General features: G+C 31.2%; 1 protein-coding gene across 3 annotated transcripts in view; it reads left to right on the forward strand.

The window, feature by feature from the left end:
• The first annotated feature begins 409 nt into the window (after positions 1-409).
• Positions 410-19,105, forward strand: part of LOC139528653 (uncharacterized) — a 31,935-nt gene continuing 13,239 nt past the window's right edge. The window contains exons 1-6 of one of the 3 annotated variants that reach the window (XM_071324747.1): positions 410-484; positions 5,682-5,799; positions 7,156-7,445; positions 8,731-8,884; positions 13,833-14,042; positions 14,487-14,585. In XM_071324747.1, the coding sequence (XP_071180848.1) occupies positions 5,697-5,799; positions 7,156-7,445; positions 8,731-8,884; positions 13,833-14,042; positions 14,487-14,585 (856 nt within the window). In that variant the 5' untranslated portion in view covers positions 410-484; positions 5,682-5,696. Of the gene's footprint in view, positions 658-5,681; positions 5,800-7,155; positions 7,446-8,730; positions 8,885-13,832; positions 14,043-14,486; positions 14,586-19,105 lie in introns of all 3 variants that reach the window. The other 2 variants (XR_011665658.1, XM_071324745.1) reach the window with 2 other exon arrangements.

The following is a 19,105-nucleotide window of genomic DNA, read 5'->3' on the forward strand; positions in this document are numbered from 1 at the left end:
TTAATCTTGTACGTTTTTTTATGTTCATCGTATTACTACAACATATAAAAATTCATGACTCAATATTTGGAGAATGAAAACAAACAGTGTGTTATTCTAATCGAAACAAATTTATAATAGTAAAGAAAAAAAATGATATGATTATCAGAATCGTACATATTAGAAGCGGAAGTGTCTCGGAACATTTTTAATGTTAAGAAATTTAACCAAAATTAAAACTCTTTATATGAAATATACAGCATTAAAAGTATGAATGCTATTTTAAATGCTATATTTGATTCATGTCAAGTATTCAATTTTCTACCATAATGCAATCCATTTAATGTATTAAATGCACAATACATAGTAAGAACATCTACCCATGCATCTGACTAAACTAGTGTATACCTTTAACAAAACTGTATACAAAAGTTAAATATAACACATCGGGTGTTTTTTTATTTTAAAATACTTCTTCTCATACCTTTGTTACCCGGTTTACCAGGTAAGACAAACATCTACATTGATTTTACTGGGAATACTAAATTTATATTTTCCTCGAAACAACTAACTTATTTTTTTAAAATTTGACTTTGCAATATCATTCAGATTAAAGATATGAAGCTATAGTATTTGTCGATTACACTCCGAGAATTATACAGAGTGACGATATTAAATGTAAGTAAGGCTAGTTTCGTATTTGATGAATATTTTTTAAATACTCGTATTTTATTGTCAAAATTGTCAATTACGAATGAAAAATCAAGTATTTGCGATTTTTTTCTTATATATCTTTGTTCATCGATTATTCACTCGTTCACTCGAGATATAGTTCTTTACATTCAATTCATTAATCGTCAAAAGAAAAACACTACTGACCTACCTTTTATAGGTAAAAGTCTGAGTCAGCCTTTTACCGCCATATTTTATGAATCAGATAATTCGAAAACTCTATGAACTATCAATATTTTTAGCTAATTTCGATCCTTTGTTAAAACATTTTTGATAATACAATGGATTAAGCTTTCGTCATAAAAACAATCAGTGTAACCAATAAATTGCAAATCGGTCTCCAAATTTGCAGATTTGGGCAAAGAACTAGACCGATTATTAACTGTGATTGTACAATTCAAGATGGCGGTAGAACCCTGAACTAACTTTAAATTTTCTTTCAAGATTGAAACTATTTCATCGTTTTTTACAACAGAGAGGAAAATAAAACCCATTTTTGAAAAATTGTATATCTTATTATTGTTCACCGGAAAGGACTACCGTCTTTTTTTTGTGTTCATTGAGCATGAACACAGATCTTATAATAACCCGAAGAATGCGTTCAAGTTTCCTTTTATATGATAAAGTGCATGAATTAAAAACAAAAAACAGGTAAAAATGGAAGTGACCTAATTCTATACACATTTAAAATAGATCTATAGCAAGGCAAATGTATACTAGTATTTTAAAGTATTTGTTCGAAATCTTTAAAAGTTTAAAATACAAGGGATTTGAGTGAACTAAAGAATGGTGATTGAACTTCTATAAAAGGTGATGATCATAATCAAAGATGTCTTTCAATGTATATAGGTTAGCTAAAGCACACCGAAGACCTAGACCAATGAAGGTCTTCCTGCATAGCGCAATGTATAGTTAGAACATAGCAGATACGAGATACTTAATATAAAGGCTCAACGACAAATTGAATCTTTTACCCACTCCTAGATAAATTAAGAATAAAATGATAAAAAATTAGGTATACCGATATCTAAATATGTCTTTTCTGCATGTAGTATAATAGATATAGTCGGTTTCAGTTTTATAAGTATTCACATTCAAACATTCAAGTTATCATATTCGTTTATCTTAAAAGTAAAATCACAAAAATACGAGGAAAATTCAAAAATGAAAGTCAATAATCAAATAGATATAAGAAGATGTGGTATGAGTGCCAATGAAACGACTCTCAATCCAAGTCACAATTTATAAAAGTAAACCATTATAGGTCAAGGTACGTTCTTCATCTCGGAGCATTGGCTCACACCAAATGCAAGCAGCAAGCCATAAAGGGCCCCTAAAAATACTAGTATAAAACCGTTCAAACAGGAAACCAAAGGTCTAATCTATAGATAAAAAAGACGAGAAACGAGAAACACTTATGAACTACATCAACAAACGACAACTAATGAACATCCGATTCCTGATTTACGACAGGTGCAAATAGTTGCAGCGAGTTAACACGTTTAAAAGGTATCAAACCTTCACCCTTATCTGAAACCAATAGTGTAACATCACACCATAGAAAGTCATACTATAAAATATCAATTAGAATAGCTTAACTCAACCAAAAGACATAGTAACACAATTGAACATACACTGAACAAATGAACGTGATTTTTGGTACGATGTAAATACAAGGTTAATAAAAATAAAGGATGAATGATTAATGTAAAATATTGTACCGCTGTGAAATGCTCAACAATTTCAGAAAAACATCAACTATGGAAAACGAATTACGCTTTTTGAAAAATCTAAAAATAATTTTGTTGTGAGGTATATTTCTTTTTTCACAGTATGTGTTTAAATACATTGAATCTAAACCTTTTTCCAAAAAAAACATTGAGTTATTGATTTCGCACTTTGGAAGCTTTTTGTCTTTTTTACTATCTTCAAAATCGCTGCAACCAAAACATGTGTGAGTCACGAATGCGTTAATATACTGAAACGTTAGGAGTTATTTATATAATTTAAAAATACCTAGACATAATAACCAAATACATCAACCGTCAACATAAGACAAGGGAGCGGCAACAGTAGTTTCGTTATAATTTTTGAATTTATGAAAAAAATAGTACGTTATAAATAATGTAATAACCGTAGTACTATTGTTGTTAAATTTTGACTTAAGTGATATATACCTATCACATAAGGTCAAATAGTCCAAAATCACTGCAAATCGTACCACATCACTTGTTCATACATATTGTGTAACGTTATATGAATTGATCATGAAGTTTAAAGACAACGATCAGCTGCTCTGTTAACAATCCACTAAAGATAACATTTAAATATCAAGGGTGTTATCAAGGTCAATTGTCTATTATTCATATTATAATGAATCGTTCAGGTATAAAATATACATTGTTCCTCTATCGTATTATATTTTTTCATCCATATAATTCATGTAACATTAGTAAAACTATCCTGCTTTGTGGTTGCATAACAACTGAACATGTTAAATTGAAATATATATTGACGACTGTATCCCTCCTCATGGTAAATTCGAAATGTTCTATTTGTCGCTTTGTAGATTATTACGATCCACATATTTCTTTTGTCAATAAAATAGCCTTGTCGTGTTGTCTCTAGATGATGTAGATACGTATGTAGATTCTCTTTGTAGTGATAAAGATGTTAATTGCATATCTTTTGTTGTCTATTGTCAAATTTACGGAATACTCCTTGACATTTAGGTTAAGTAGTAAAATATTCTTTGTCTATCTTTGACTACCTGCCTTTTTTGTGTTCAGCTACAATTCAACGTTTGTGGATGGTTTTAAGTTTGAAATATTTTCTTTAGCATCATCGATGAGGCACCTATTTCCGAAGTTTGTATCTGGAGCGGTAATAATTGGTACAATAAATGTTATTTCATTTTTACAACTTAAGATTAGAAGGCTACTTTTAAAATGCGACTGAATCAGGCACATAAAATGTATTTATTTAAAAAAACGCATATCTCTTTAACAGAAAGAAATAGCCCAAGTAAAAACTAATAAGTTGCTTAGAAAAAGAGAAAACACATTAGCATTCAGGCGAAAAGTGCTATGAAATCAATTTCATCAACATTTGTTCTTAACAATATATGTGTAATGTTAAACTCAGTGATCTTTTAAATTATACACCCTTCATAACTTCAAGAAGATATCTTCAACTTGATGACATAAGAAAGATAATAATATCTGAAGAATGAAGTAGCATTTGTAACGATAACATTCGAAATTAAAGGGTATTATTGAACACCAAAGAGAGGAGATCAATATTATAACCTAGGACTGTAAGAATTCGACAATTGATATAACGGTAGATTCATGTTAGGAAGTACACATTTAAATTATGTTGAACAGAAATAGTTTGACAAGAATCTGCTGACCTTTTAAATAAATAAAAGGAGATCATGTTACTGTCACGCTATTTTATATTTCAACATAATGTTTATCTGTTTAATTATTTTAATCAGATTTTTTTAACGAATACAATATAAACGTTTGGAATTGTATTACTTTAAAGTATATATTAATTTCTACGGTAGTCTAGAAACAATCTCCAATAAGTAAAATGATTATAAAAATTGGAAAAACAACAAGTTTATAAAAATTATGAGAGCCGTGGTGTAGTGATTAGTGCATCGGACTACTAACACAAAGGTTCCTGGTTCGATTCCCGTCTGGGATGACAATTTTAGGGACTAAATTTTCGGCTCTCCCTTGACACCATTTGCGAGTGCGGTCTTGAGGAAACGATAAAAGTCCGTTGGAAGGGGACGATAAATGGCTGACCCGTGTTAAGAGAGAGCCATATCTCTTGCACGTTAAAGACACCCTTGTAGATTTCGAAAAAGAGCAGACTAATGCCGCTACAAGGCAGCACTCGCATCCACAAAGTGGAACGGGATTAATATAAGTTGCAAAACTTATTTACCAATCCACTATAAATAAATATGTTTAAACTAACAAGTTTATTAATTTAATGCGTCCGAAGCGCTTTTTTGGATGTACCTTCATCAGGAACGCTCAAACCCAACATTTGAAATACGAAGATGTATAAGTACCGAAAATCGTTGAAGAGCTATATGTCAAAATTATCTAAAATAAATAGCCAAATTCATCTAAAGCCAACTTTACCTGAGAGAGTTGAAATCTTAGTTTTATAATAATATCTAAATTTATAAACGGACAATTTGACTAAAGTTTGTTAAAGCATGTCAGTACCGAAGCACTGACTACTGAGCTGATGATACCTTCAGGGACTGATAGTCCACCAGCAGAGGTATTGATCCAGTGATTTAAAAATTGGAAAACAACACGTTTAATAATTTATTGCGTCCGAAGCGCTTTTCTGGATTTACCTTCATCAGAAACGCTCAAAGCCAAACATTTAAAATACGAAGATGTATAAGTACCGAAAATCGTTGAAAAGCTATATGTCAAAAATACCTAAAATAAACAGCCACATTCATCTAAAGCCAACTTTGACTGAGGGAGTTGAAACATGAGTTTTATAACAATTTATAAATTTATAAACGGACAATTTTAGTAAAGTTTGTTAACTCATGTCAGTACCGAAGCACTGACTAATGAGTGCAGTTTTGATGTATCGTTGGAACCAAAAACACATTATAGAATTGTTTGGTTATATTTTACATGTGTTTGTTATGCTTTATGATAATTTGTTAACGCCTATGTGACTTTTCGTCTTTTTCATCTTAGCTTCTGTGGGTTTTTTTTTTTTATTACCAAGGATTTTTTATTGCTCCCTCGTAAATTTTTTTCTTTCATCTGTGTTTAGTCTTCTGAAAAATATTATTATATTTGGGCTAACAACTACAAATCTCGACGAATTTAGATTTACCTCTTCCGCCATATTTAATTATATTACTTCCTCTTTTATTATTATTTCATCAAAATATTATGTCTTATATTATATTACAGGAAAATAATAATTTGATGGAATACTCAAAAATGGTTGTCACAGGCTTTTTTTTAAACGTGTTATTGATTGGTATGGCTATTAGCACCACTGAAGCTATATATTCTACCCATCAAAATGGTAAGTCAAACAAAAAAATTGTAGGACACAGTAAAAAGTAAAATCCCAAAAATACTGAACTCCGTGGAAAATAGTAAACGGAAAGTCCTTAATCAAATGGCAAAATCATTGGAATTGACAAAAACTGACATATTCCCGACTTGTACAAAAGTAACATTGTGCAGGCATTTTCTACATAAAAAATATACCTGTACAATATTACTTAGAACATAGAATGCATTTGTAAATTATTCGTAATAATAGTATGCTATTCAGCATGAATGAACTAAATACACATACGCCAAGTTTGTGTTTTTATATCGAACTATCTCATTGAAATTTAAAAAGACTCAAATCGTGATTTAGTTTCATTTACTGTATATCTTACTCTCTTAGAAAAAATGTTTTTGCCATATCAGGATTTTTCTGTTGATTTTTAGTTTTTTAATGAACTTCACCTTCATTTCTAAATATTCAGTATTTTCCGATCCAATGTATTTATGCATACTATGTAACGAAACGATGATTTGATATTATTTGCCAATGAGACAACTTTCCGCCAGATACTCAATGACGTAAAAATTAACAACTATAGGTCACCGTACCACCTCCAAAATCAACATTGATCCAATACCGCATATAGTATTCGAAAGATACCAGAGGGAGAGTCAAACTCATAGATTGAAAATACACTAACAACGTCATGGCTAAGAATAAATAGACAAACAAACAAAAAATAGTACAGAAGACAAAACATGGAAAACTAAAGACTAAGCAACATGAACCCCACCAACACGACCACACCATGGTTTACCTAAAACAATTTAAATGCGTAATTGATTTATGTATAATACAATTTATCAGAAACAAATGTGATAAACAGCAACACGCGAGAACCACTGAACTACAGGCTCTTGACTTGGGAAATGCATCAAGAGACGGAATTATACATAATTGCATACTCTAAACTTTCGCGCATACCTAGCCCAATGTGGTAACACTACAACATCAGAACAAACTCTAAGAATCAGTTGTAATCGACTCTTTAGATCGATAAAAAGTAAAAAAAAAAATAATAATAATAATAAGCAAATAACACAAAAATAAGGTCAATTTATTCATGAATAAGTCCATAAAGATTTCTAAAGGATAACCTTGACCTAACCATTCGATTCCCTTAGTTTACCTTCAGTCATAAAACTTAATCCCAAACATGATGAAAGTTCTATGATTTGTTACAGTAACATAGAAATGAAGACAGTTGGTAAAACAAGGTTTTACGTAGCTTTTTTTTAAATTCTAAAAATATATTTATATATTGATACAAATCTAACGTCATTGCATGAAATATTGTACTTTATCACATTTTACTTCCAGTTTCTGTTGGGAGATTTAAAAATACTAGCATGTGTGGAGTATTTGCACTTACACAAGATGAGAAAACATTCCACATCTCATCAGATGCGCATCTCATTGACCCTCCATGCTCACTTTATCTTATTGGTGTGAATATTATAAACAACAATTACAGTTTATCCGGCATGTGTTATAAAATGTCTGATATAGCATTACCTTGTGGCAGAAATGATACACTTATCCTAAGAGAATGGGATTTGGATATTGGCCACAAAGATCAGTCAATATTACTGTATGCAAATCAAAGTATGGTAAGTCAGTAATAGTGAAATCTGAAAAAAGATATATCATTAATTTACCAAATTATTATTTTAAAGGTAAAATTTACAAAAAGAAAAAAGTAAACTATTTGGTTTATATCAAGTATCATTTCAAAACTTTTTATATGAGATAAAACTATTTTAAAATCTCTAAAATGTTGATTTGGTCTTTATTCTTTATCAATTTAGTTTGATTTTACCTTGAGTTTCCAATAGTTGTTTTTCGATAAAAAAAAATCTGAGAAAAAATACTCATTAAAACTATAATTTAATATCGTTCACAAGCATTCTTAAGGTGTCTTCTGAATGTGCCATATCTTTTTTTTTAAATTATTAAAAGTAAAGTTACTTTGGAATACGGTAGTATCTGTCAAAGGAATAAAATGGAATATAAAAATGTTGATGAAAATGCAAAGTTATTGCAGCTGCACGGTTGGTATAGATTTACATTCAACACTAACGTTCGTACCAAAACAAATGAAGCCAATATTTAAGAACTACCAAAAAGCTTTATAATCTAAACGGGCACAAAAATAGCTAAATAAATATTAGTTTATCGTAAGGGAGTTTCGGAAAACAAGGTTCAAATCTATGATGGTGTTGGATAAAAACTGCAATTTTAATGCATGTGCATGTAAGACATATTTCGTTGTACAGGGGTCAGTATACAGCAGAAACAATTCTTACAAGGCAAAAAAATATGAAAAACATATACTCAAACAAAACGCATTTTTAGGTAGAACAACTGATGCTCTTAAACCCTGCTGACTGCCATTGGCGATTGTCACATAAATTGATCACAAAATGTAACAAAATGATTCTTTATAATAATTAAATACCAAACAGAAAAAAATAATCTTGCAGCAAGATGGAATACCACTCCGTATGCAAGCGTTGCTTTGAGGATTGGGGAAGCCTATATCCCCCTTTTGTCTAAAAGGTTGTTTATTTTAACAATATTGTAGTTATTTTAAGAAAACGTCAGAAGAACTATAGCTAGGCAATGATATATATATATATATAATCGCTTGTGAATAAGCATATTGAATCATAGAAGTTTTAGTTAATATAATGATACAAATGCGATCAAATTAACAATTGGTAACTTTTTTATATTAAGAATTTAGGCTGTGACGTAGTCTTGATTGAGAAACATAGTCTATACTTGTTCAGGTTTTGTAGAAAAGTAATGTCTAAATCGTTAATCAATGTTTATTCAATGACACATCATGTCACAAAAAACTTCCTTGATAAGATTATTTTTTATTTTTTCCAGCTGGTTACAGAGAAAACCTTAAGATGTGACAGTAATCAAGATTTCACAATGAACTATGAATTTTGTCGGAAGAAATTATCTATGATAGAGATTTTATTCTACAGTCCAAATAACCCATCTTCAGTGTTACCCAAGATTACTGTACAGTCACGTGGTAAGAACTTACATATCCCCAAATTAGTTCAACAACTACGAACACAGGTAGTTTATTATTAAGTTTCCATCTTAATTGACTAGGATCAACAGTTTCCCAACCAAATATAGTTTGTTCTCTGTAGGTTCTTTGTTTTCACCTCGCTATAAAACTGGATGATATGAAAAGTGCTGTTAATGGTGTAAAACACAAACAATCATTCATTCAATTAGACGGTAGTGCACAAAACACTGAAGGCACATGATTGTTTGAAAAAAATCCAAGCTCCAAGTTAAATTAAAAAAAGTCCAAAAAAATTGATAAAAAGAAAACGTTATACTTTATCAATCTAAGCAGACCAACTGGAAAAAAAACAGTCATAAGAGGCAAACATCGACATTGATAGTATAAATATAAAAAAAACACAGTTCCCATTAATTACATTAACGGTACTAATTTTCCTGCACCAGATGCCCATTTCGACAATACATGTGTCTTCAGTGATGCTCGTGGCCAAACAATTAAAAATCCAAAGCTTATATAAATGATGAAGAGCTATAATCCAAAAGGTTCAAAAAGTATAGCCCAATCCGTGAAAGGAATCAGAGCTTTGCATGAGGGAGATACATTCCTTAATTTATAATAATTTCTAACATTTTTTAACAGCAAACTTTAATAACACAAAAAATCCGTATTTTCATGCCAGTACCGAAGTACTGGCTACAGGGCTGGTGATACCCTCGGAGACTAACAGTCCACCAGCAAGAGACATCGATCAAGTGGTAGTAATAAAATTAACGGTACAATGACTATACAGATTCAACTTACTACAACTCAATCAGAACTAGATATATCGTACCGTATCTTGACCTTTAATGGTTTACTTTTATAAATTGTGATTTGATTGGAGAGTTGTCTCATTGTCACTCATACCACATCTTCCTATATCAATAAATGTACATGTATACTTACGAAGAATAGACAATATTCGATCTCGATCAACGACCGTTCTTTCTTTTGTGTGTGTATCTTTTCGGAGAAATCATTTAAAGGACGACAAACTTGACTTATAGAAAGTCATCTTTGATAAACATACTACATAACAATTAACCAAATCGTAAACCCCAGGTTCAATAGCTTCTTTTGTTAGTGCAAATAAAAAGGACGCCCGAGTAAAACCTACGATGCTGTTTAAACTGGACTGTCAAAAATAACCTGTGTCCATGGATTTATGAGTTTTGAACAGCGGTATACTACTGTTGCTTTTATTTACCCTTACTGTTTATTTCTTGGTTGAACATTTGTTAACTACAGCTGTGTTTAAGTTTTGAAGACCTTACTACATCTAGTTTATCATTATTCCAAGTTTGTTGGAATTTAGAACATTGTCGTTATCATAACTCCTTGACCTATGCAACTAGATTGGTTCAATTATATGATGAAACATTATGCAAATTGCTAACTCTAGCCTCTTGCTATTCGGTCGATAAAACTTACACATTTCGTCTTGTACATGTTGCTCTTATTAACCTTTTTATTTCATTTTTTTTTTATTCTAGTCTTGTTAATGGTATCTATAGTTCTGTATGTCCGTGTTTGAAATTTACTTATTTTCTTAGTCAAACTGTTATCCAATGCGTTGCAAAATTAGCTTGCATGTGATTTAGATCAACCATTCAACCGCTTGAAAAGTAATAACCTGAAACTCTCTTTTTTCTAAGTGAATATTGCATCGCAAAAATATATCCTCCCGTGAATTAATGGCGGTAAGTTCTGAAATAATTTTCAAAAGAAAATCATAGGTTTAGTAAATGAAGCCGCCATACGGGACCTTGCTAAAGGGAATATTAAAGAAATTATTCATGTATGTGCATGCATCTTATCATTTTACGCAATCCCATGTATGTGTACTGCTTCAGATCTTAAAGAGTAAAATCACAAAAACATTGAAATCCGTTGAAAATTCAAAAAGGAAAGTCCCTAATGAAATAGATATAGGAAGGTTTGGTGTGAGTGCCAATGATACAACTCTGCATCCAAATGACAATTTATAAAAGCAAACCATTATAGGTCAATATACGGCCTTCAACACAGAGCCTTGGCGCACACCGAACAAAAAGCTATTAAGGGCTATTAAGGGCCCCAACATTACTAGTGTAAAACCATTCAAATGGGAAAACCAACGGTCTAATCTATATTAAAAACGAGAAACGAGAAACACTTATAAATTATGTAAACAAAAGACAACTACTGTACATCAGATTCCTGATTTAGGACAGGTGCAAACATTTGCAGCGGGATTACACGTTTAAATGGTACCAAACCTTCTCCTTTTTGCATCAAATTCCTTTATATGGACAACGATGTGTGAACAAAAGAAACAGACATACAAGGTAAAAATGTCTATAATAGGGGTATAACATGTACAGTAAACATTGTGTTATTATCTAAATCACCAATTTTCATCAAAGACGATTTTAAAGGCAACGACTAACTCAGTGACATACACTTCTTTAATATAATTTTACGTTAAGAATGATACTCATAATTTTTTTCAACATCTTGTGACACAATTCTCTGTTCGTATTAGACACTCAGTAACCAATTGATGCATATAAAAACATGGTCATCCGAAATTTGCCCGACAAGACATAAATTTAATTTACAGTTCATTTCACTCCAACCAATTGCCAAACAATTACCTAATGTTAAACAAATCAACTCAAGCGATATATTATAGCTTTTTAAAGGTTGATATATGTTAATATTAGTTTATGTTTTAAATAATTCTTTATTAGTATTTGTCTGAGTTATGTTTCGTGCAATGTTTTTTGCATCTTCTTCATGTTTATTTGAGCCTTTTTCAACTTTTATTTGCCATTGCGTATTTGTCGTATTTCAACAGCCAACCCCATGCTCTAGATAATATACTATTAACGAATTGGGCAATGTAAAAGATTTACCGCAAATTTTTGATTACCGGATGTATTCATATGCAATCATTATGGATATAATGTGTTGTAACTTTATCCGTTGTTAATAACCAATAACCAAGTTCACATAACCTTCAATTCATCAGCCCCTTTTGGTCTCTGTTGGAATATTGTTCAATGGTTAAGCTTTTCATATAACTTTATTTAAGTAGGTAAAAGAACAAAAAATATTTGCCAATAGGGTAGATATATAAGCAATAGAAATTTAACAAACTCATTAATCGATGAAGACAAAACAATGCAAAAAAAAACCTGGGATAAACGCATATTCTCCCAAAAGGAACAACACCGGTACTTCAACATGATTAGCGACTTATTCTCCGTTATGCATGCATAGCCTGCCATGCGAATCCTTGTTAAATTTAAATATGACAGTCCAGGATAGGACACAATCAGTAAAGTTACAAATAACGCGACAAATCTAAGCATATAAGACGGCGAAAACATATACGGTTGCAGATGTTTTATGTAAAGAGTATACCCCACAAATGCAGTCAGTAAATTCTCGCCAGCAGAATGCATAAAGTTAGACATGTTAACTTCTAACCAATGCCAAAAAATGATCAACTTAAATCTACGACAAACGGGTAAATTGCAACTTTCAAATTATCAATTTCCTATTACTGAGCCGACATAGATTGTTAACCTATCTCAATTGATACGTTATGCTCGTGCGTGTTTATCATGTTTACACTACACGGACATCATATTCAAAAGTGTGCTCCTTACGCAGATACTTTCCCAACAGTTATGAGAAATATATGATTATCTTGAATATTACTGTTTTGCGAGTGTGGATTTGCATATATATACGACGTATCTCGGTATTTCTACATCCATCATTCATGTATTTACTTACGATTGTTTTTGTTGTGGTTTCAGACAGACATTGATTAATGTGTTATGTGTTATCATTTGTGGTTTAAGTTCTATATTTTTGGTGCATTTAACATGTGTCTTGTTTGTCAGTATAGTCGAGTAAATTTTCATTTACCATGGATAAAGTAATGTGTTTGTCCATTATCATGATTACTGTTTGGACGAGTGTTATGAACATAATTTCAAGATTATATATTCGTCACATTTTTTTTATAAAGTCTTTTCTGTATTTTTGACCTATGTAAGATGACAAAAACACGCTATGTTCTACACTCAGAGTTGTCGGAAAAGTTCAATGAAACAAAAACTTAGTTGGCCATGATACATCTTATGTTTCAAATATCACAACGGATAAGTTAGTTGTCGTGACCATAAGTACGACCTGCGCTGTCGTTAATTAAACACGTTCGTTTTTATTCTGCAGTTTACATATTGTTAAAGTTGTCATTTTATCAATATTTTTAATATTGCAATATGAGCGGGAGGTTTAGCTAGATCTAAAAAAAAATGAGAATGGAAATGAGGAATATGTCAAAGAGACAACAACCCGACCAGAGAACAAACAACAGAAGAAGGGTCACCAACAGGTCTTCAAAGCAGCGAAAAATTCCCGCACCCGGAGGCGTCCTTCAGCTTGCCCCTAAATAAATATATATACTAGTTCGGTGATAATGATAATAAAAAACAGCTTTAGACCCACCATTTTTCTTAAAATGTCCTATAACAAGTAAGAAATATTGCAGTTGTTATCAAATAATTCGTTTCTGTTTGCGTTTGTTTTTGTTGCACTTCAGTATTTCTGTTCTTCCTTTGTTTTTCTCATCTCAATCGATATATGACTTTTCAACAGTGTATACTACTGTTTCCCTTTACTGTGACTTTAGTGTTCGTATATTCTGAGTTGAAATGTAAAGCACTGCATGCCGCATGATATATTTGAAAGCGTAAGAATCTCATTGTTTGTACTTTGCAAATAAATTCTATATATATACACTTCATTTTAAAAACAGACAATGTGAATAACAGCATCATAAAAATGTTTTATTTGATAGTATATCGTTTCTATCAGCATTAATGTATATTTTTGATTTTTTTAGTGTTGATTGGCCCAACATATCCGCCCCTTAGTTTATATGACATGGAAACAATGAAAATACAGATGGATGAATGTAAGACATGTAAAGTAACAGCACACCAAATGTATATTGATTTCCTGGATAGAGTTATTTTGATTGCCAATAACAATAATAACAAAAACAATAAGAACGAGGATAAAAACGAAGAAGATACTAGTTCTGCTAGCGTTGGTAAGTATTTATGTTATTGCCTTGAACACAACAAGAAATAAATCTAGCGGAAACAACTCTTGCGACACTTTCTAACTCTATACTGTAAAATTATTTTGATATGTTGTTCTAATATTTCTAACCATTGAGCCAGCGACTATGTATATGTCAATTGGAAAATATTCCAAATTAAGACGAAAGAAATAAGTATGAAAAAATAACATGCAAATGAAACCTTGCAAATTGAAAAAAGACATATAAATTACCTTAAGGCTGATATAAACAGCAAACCATGCATGAAATCGATTGAACAAATGACATGAAATAGGTCATAAAATTGTTCAAAAACAAACAATATTTTTTTCAAAGTCAGTAAAATAATATTTAGTAAGTTTTGAATTGGTTTTCCTCATCAGAAATGCTTGCTAGATGATTTTTTTCATTTATCTTATATTTCTTTTTAAGATCTCAATATCTTGTTACCTTCCCTGTTTGGTTCTCTTGCAACTGTTGCAGTAGCTGTTGTAGGAGCCTGGAAAGGCATAAAAGTCTGTAAAGATAGAGGTAAATAAGGATACAGATAATAACAATTACTTTTTATGAATTGTGTTAGTTCGAAGCATTTTTTTTAATTTATCTTCATCAGGCACGCTCAAACCGAATTTCAAGTATTTGAATGCCAAAAATGCATATGAAACGAAACAGTTGAAGAGCTATATACCAAGCAAGAACCTTAAATAAATAGCTAATTTCAGCTGAGGGCAACGTTGCCTGATGGAATACAAACCTTAGTGTCTGCATAATTTCTAAATTGATAAGCAGAAAATTTGTGAAGCGTTTGTAATGAAACATTCCGAAATACTGATTACCGAGGTGATAATACCCTCGTGAACTTTTATAAGAAACGTTATAAATATATTTAGTATAATTAAATATTTTATCATTAGATAGGAATACAATGCAATAAAGAGTACTCCTCGAATTAAACTATAAATGTCCAGTTTTAATGAGGACCAACAACAAAATATCTCCCCACAAATGAATGAAACAAAATATGTAAATTACAAGCATTTGGACTGAGTTGAATTCTTTTTATGATTATGGAATCATTTCCCATTGTATTCTATCTGTTTTAAAAGAATGTTTGGAGGTACCTTTGGGTACATAAGAAGTAAGTCATTCAGCTTAAATTCATCTGCATTTTTGCATTGGGATGTTAAACACAGACAGAAGATACTATAACGGATATTTAAACTCATTAAAAGTCTCTAAGATAAAATGGCAATGGTCAAAGATCTCAATATTGAATTCATGTGAAGTCTATCAATAATTGCGATGTTCCTTTAGTTTTGATTTATCAATAGCTTACAAGTATTAAATGTCATGAATTTATGCAAAACACCCAGTTTTATTCCTTCAGCTTTGAACATTTGATAAAAAAAACAAAAGAGTTTTTAAAAAAAGTCTAACAATGCTGCTTATATTAAAATGGTATAATTGCTTATGAGTCAACTCTCTAACTGAGACCCAATGACATAGAAGTTAACAACTACTGGTCACCGTACAGTCTTCAACAACGATATAGAAACCCATACCGCACAGTCTTCAACAATGATATAGAAACCAATACCGCATATTCAGCTATAAAATGCCTCGAAATCACAAATGTAACACAATTCAAATGAAAAGACTAATAGCCTGATTCATGAAAAAAAACAATCAATTAAAAAAAAATGATAATTATAAAGATACAACGAAACCACTAAATTATAGGCCCATGACTTGTGACAGTTATTTCCGTCAATGTATAGTGTTGTATTGGTAACCTTTTAGAATAATTTTATTAACGGAATCGATTCGTTGAACTGGGTCGTTTTTAAATTTCTGGGCTCGGTAAACAAAACCTACGCAAAAATAACGATCTGCTATCAGTTTGAAATAAGTTTTCTGCAACCAAACTTAAAAATAAATCTTTATATCTATAGACGAATTTAGTAAAGGTTTTAAGTAATGTGTGGTAACGAAATTCAGGACTTTATAAATTACCAGTAAACATATATAAGGTTCATTCCAAAAGGTCTCTGCAGACACGACCATATCGATCGAGTTTTGATGTATTATAAACTGTTGATGGTGGCAAATATCATAACGTTTAACATGTTTAAAAAGAAAAACTACAATATGTAAGAAAAATAGTCTTTTTGTCCTACATTTCCTATAGAGTTTCCCCTGTAAGGCAATACTTGTTCAACTCTCATCAGACAATTAAAAAGATAAAATTCAGGAACCAAACAAAAACGGAGGTAATGTCATCAACTCCATGAGAAGCGAGACCAGATGCGTCGACATGGTAAGCGTCTCCTGATATGCATATATCACTTGTCGTGCAAATCAACAATCTGTCAAATTATTTAAATCTTGATAAGGCACAATCGATTAAAATATAGATAAAACTACTATTTTTGTATCTAAATGACTGAGACTAGAAAAACAGGTCGCAAGTAAGTTGAGACACATACATATTGTATCAGTTAACAAATTTGTGAGGATAACCGTAAAACTAATTATGTCATTCAGTCGTTCTTACGTATTTCTCTGTGGGAGCAGTTTTAGGGTAAGAGGAAATCCCTGGCAATATATAACAAGAAGATGTTCGTATAGTGTAATCACAATTGAGAATAACGTATCAATTAAAAAATGGAAAAGACATACGATTGGGCAGATGATATACTACTGCCTAAAAATAGGAAGTTGATTGTTGAAAAACTGAAATACTTCCGCTTATATTTTTACTTTGAAGTCGTTTATTTGTGTCAATGTCGAGTATAAGATCAAGATATGAAGCCGACCTTAATGATACGGTATTTATTTTAATATTTATTTCACTGGGCTATATGAGATGCATGAGGCTTATTGAGTGACAGAATATCATCGATATCTCTGAAAAGAAATAAATGAATGTTACAAAATTGTTTTAGATTTTTCAAAATGCATAGCATGTATTGTGCTTTATATGGGCACTCTTAAGTTATCACAAAAATTATGAACTCCGTGCAAAGGTCAAAACGGAAAGTCCTTAATGAAATTGCAAAATTGAAAGCTCGAACACATCAAACGAATGGACAACAACTGCTATACTCCTGACTTAAAACACGTTTTTTTAAAGTAGAAAATGGTGGATTAAACATTTATTAAAGCTAGCTAAACCTCTCATTTGTATGACATTCGCATTAAATTCTATTCTATTGACAACGATGTGTGAACAAAACATACAGACATAATAAATAAAATTGTCAAAAGTAAGGGTAGAGCAGTCAACATGAAGTTATTATCAAATCGTTATAAAACAAACAAATGTTTCAACAAACTTTGGCACAATTACACAGTGAAAAGATATATGAGCACGAAGCCATGTCATATGTAAAGACACACAAAACGGCATATAGACAGAGCATATTATCGAAAATAAAGACAACAAAAACTTGACAACCAAGGATGTTACGCAGTAATTACCTGAAATGGAAAACTGAATATCTCTAGAAATATCAAACGATATACATGTAAATCAACAAATATATTGACGATAGCAATAGTTCAGATTATATCATCATCGGTGTATTTTTTTGTTTTAAAGACTCTTCATATAAAACAATTTTTTATTCGATCTTTTAATTGACTACAGATACTAATAGCGTTAAACAATGAAATGTTTAGATGTTACTGCAAACTTATATAGATTGAACATTTGCAGTAGAATTGTCGACAGCGCTGCTTGTATAGACCTCATCACAGTATGACGTAAGGCCATTTTGTATGTAGGAGGGATGATGGAAATAAGTTTAGAAAGCTTCATAGTCGACAATTTTAAGGGCTCGGGTTTATTTGCCGTATATCGTAATTTTCGGAATACACGATGTGTAACTATGCAAAACGACCTTTTAGACACAATGTATATGTTAAATAACATCATTTTGTTTGAAGCATTATTTAGTTAAACATGAAAGCTGTACAACTTAAGTTATTACGGATAAAATTAGTGGATGATATGAGGTTCATCAAGCATACTTGCATGCGTTATCTAGTGGTACCAGTGATGTGATCCACAAAAGCTAGATATAAAGTAAACTTAGGCAGGGGATCTGGTTGCTCATAATGCAGCTTGAGACAATAGATCGAAATAAGGCAGTTGCAATTGCTTAACTCTCTAGTATTGTTGATGCATAATATTTTATCTGTACCTCAAAGTGATAACATACATATTTTCCTCTGAAATAGGTTATTTTTCATCAAACTATTTTACTAAAGTAATCGAAATGTAATCGATGATTACATCCAAATTTTTGCTGTATTCGATTAAATTACGATTGCATGTAATCGAAAATGTCTTCGATTACAGATAACTGTCGATTACTTGAAAAAATGTAATCAATTACAATCGATTACGATTACAGATTACGATTACCCCATCCCTGGATATATGACATTCTGGTCACCAACAAAAGTGTTTCACAGAATCCGTATTACCAAGTTGATATGTGTATAGCAGAACAGAATCCTTTGTTTAGCGCTATCAGCAAATGTTAACATTAACATGCGTAATTGCGATATTTCTGGCAAAATTCGTACACAGGATCATACAAGAAACATACAAACTAGCGAATGGTTTATTTTAACTGTTGAACGTTGGAATACAAGGGACATTCTTGTTCTCCTTTTTTTCCTTTTAGAATAGATAGTGTTTTTGGTTTTTTTTAATAATATTCTGTTTTCAACCATAAATAAAATTTGCATTTCCAGTTAAGTCATAATATTAAATATGCTAATGAAAGAAGTTTTTTTCGAATTTTATAATAAAATTAGCGGAACACAAAGTGCAGTCTCTTTTTTTTTAGATGACAAATAACAGGTATTGTTTATGTAATTTACAATTCCAGAAATCCATTATGCAAAGTTGACCTATGGTATATTTAACTAGACATGTTTTTGACATTTTGGTCATAAAACTCCTGATGTAGTTTTACGCTAATAGATTGAACATGTCAATGAGAGTAAACATGAAAAGTATAACTGTTTACACCAACACC

The sequence above is a fragment of the Mytilus edulis genome, chromosome 6 (assembly GCF_963676685.1).
Source record: "Mytilus edulis chromosome 6, xbMytEdul2.2, whole genome shotgun sequence".
In the NCBI taxonomy this organism is placed as follows: Eukaryota; Metazoa; Mollusca; class Bivalvia; order Mytilida; family Mytilidae; genus Mytilus; species Mytilus edulis.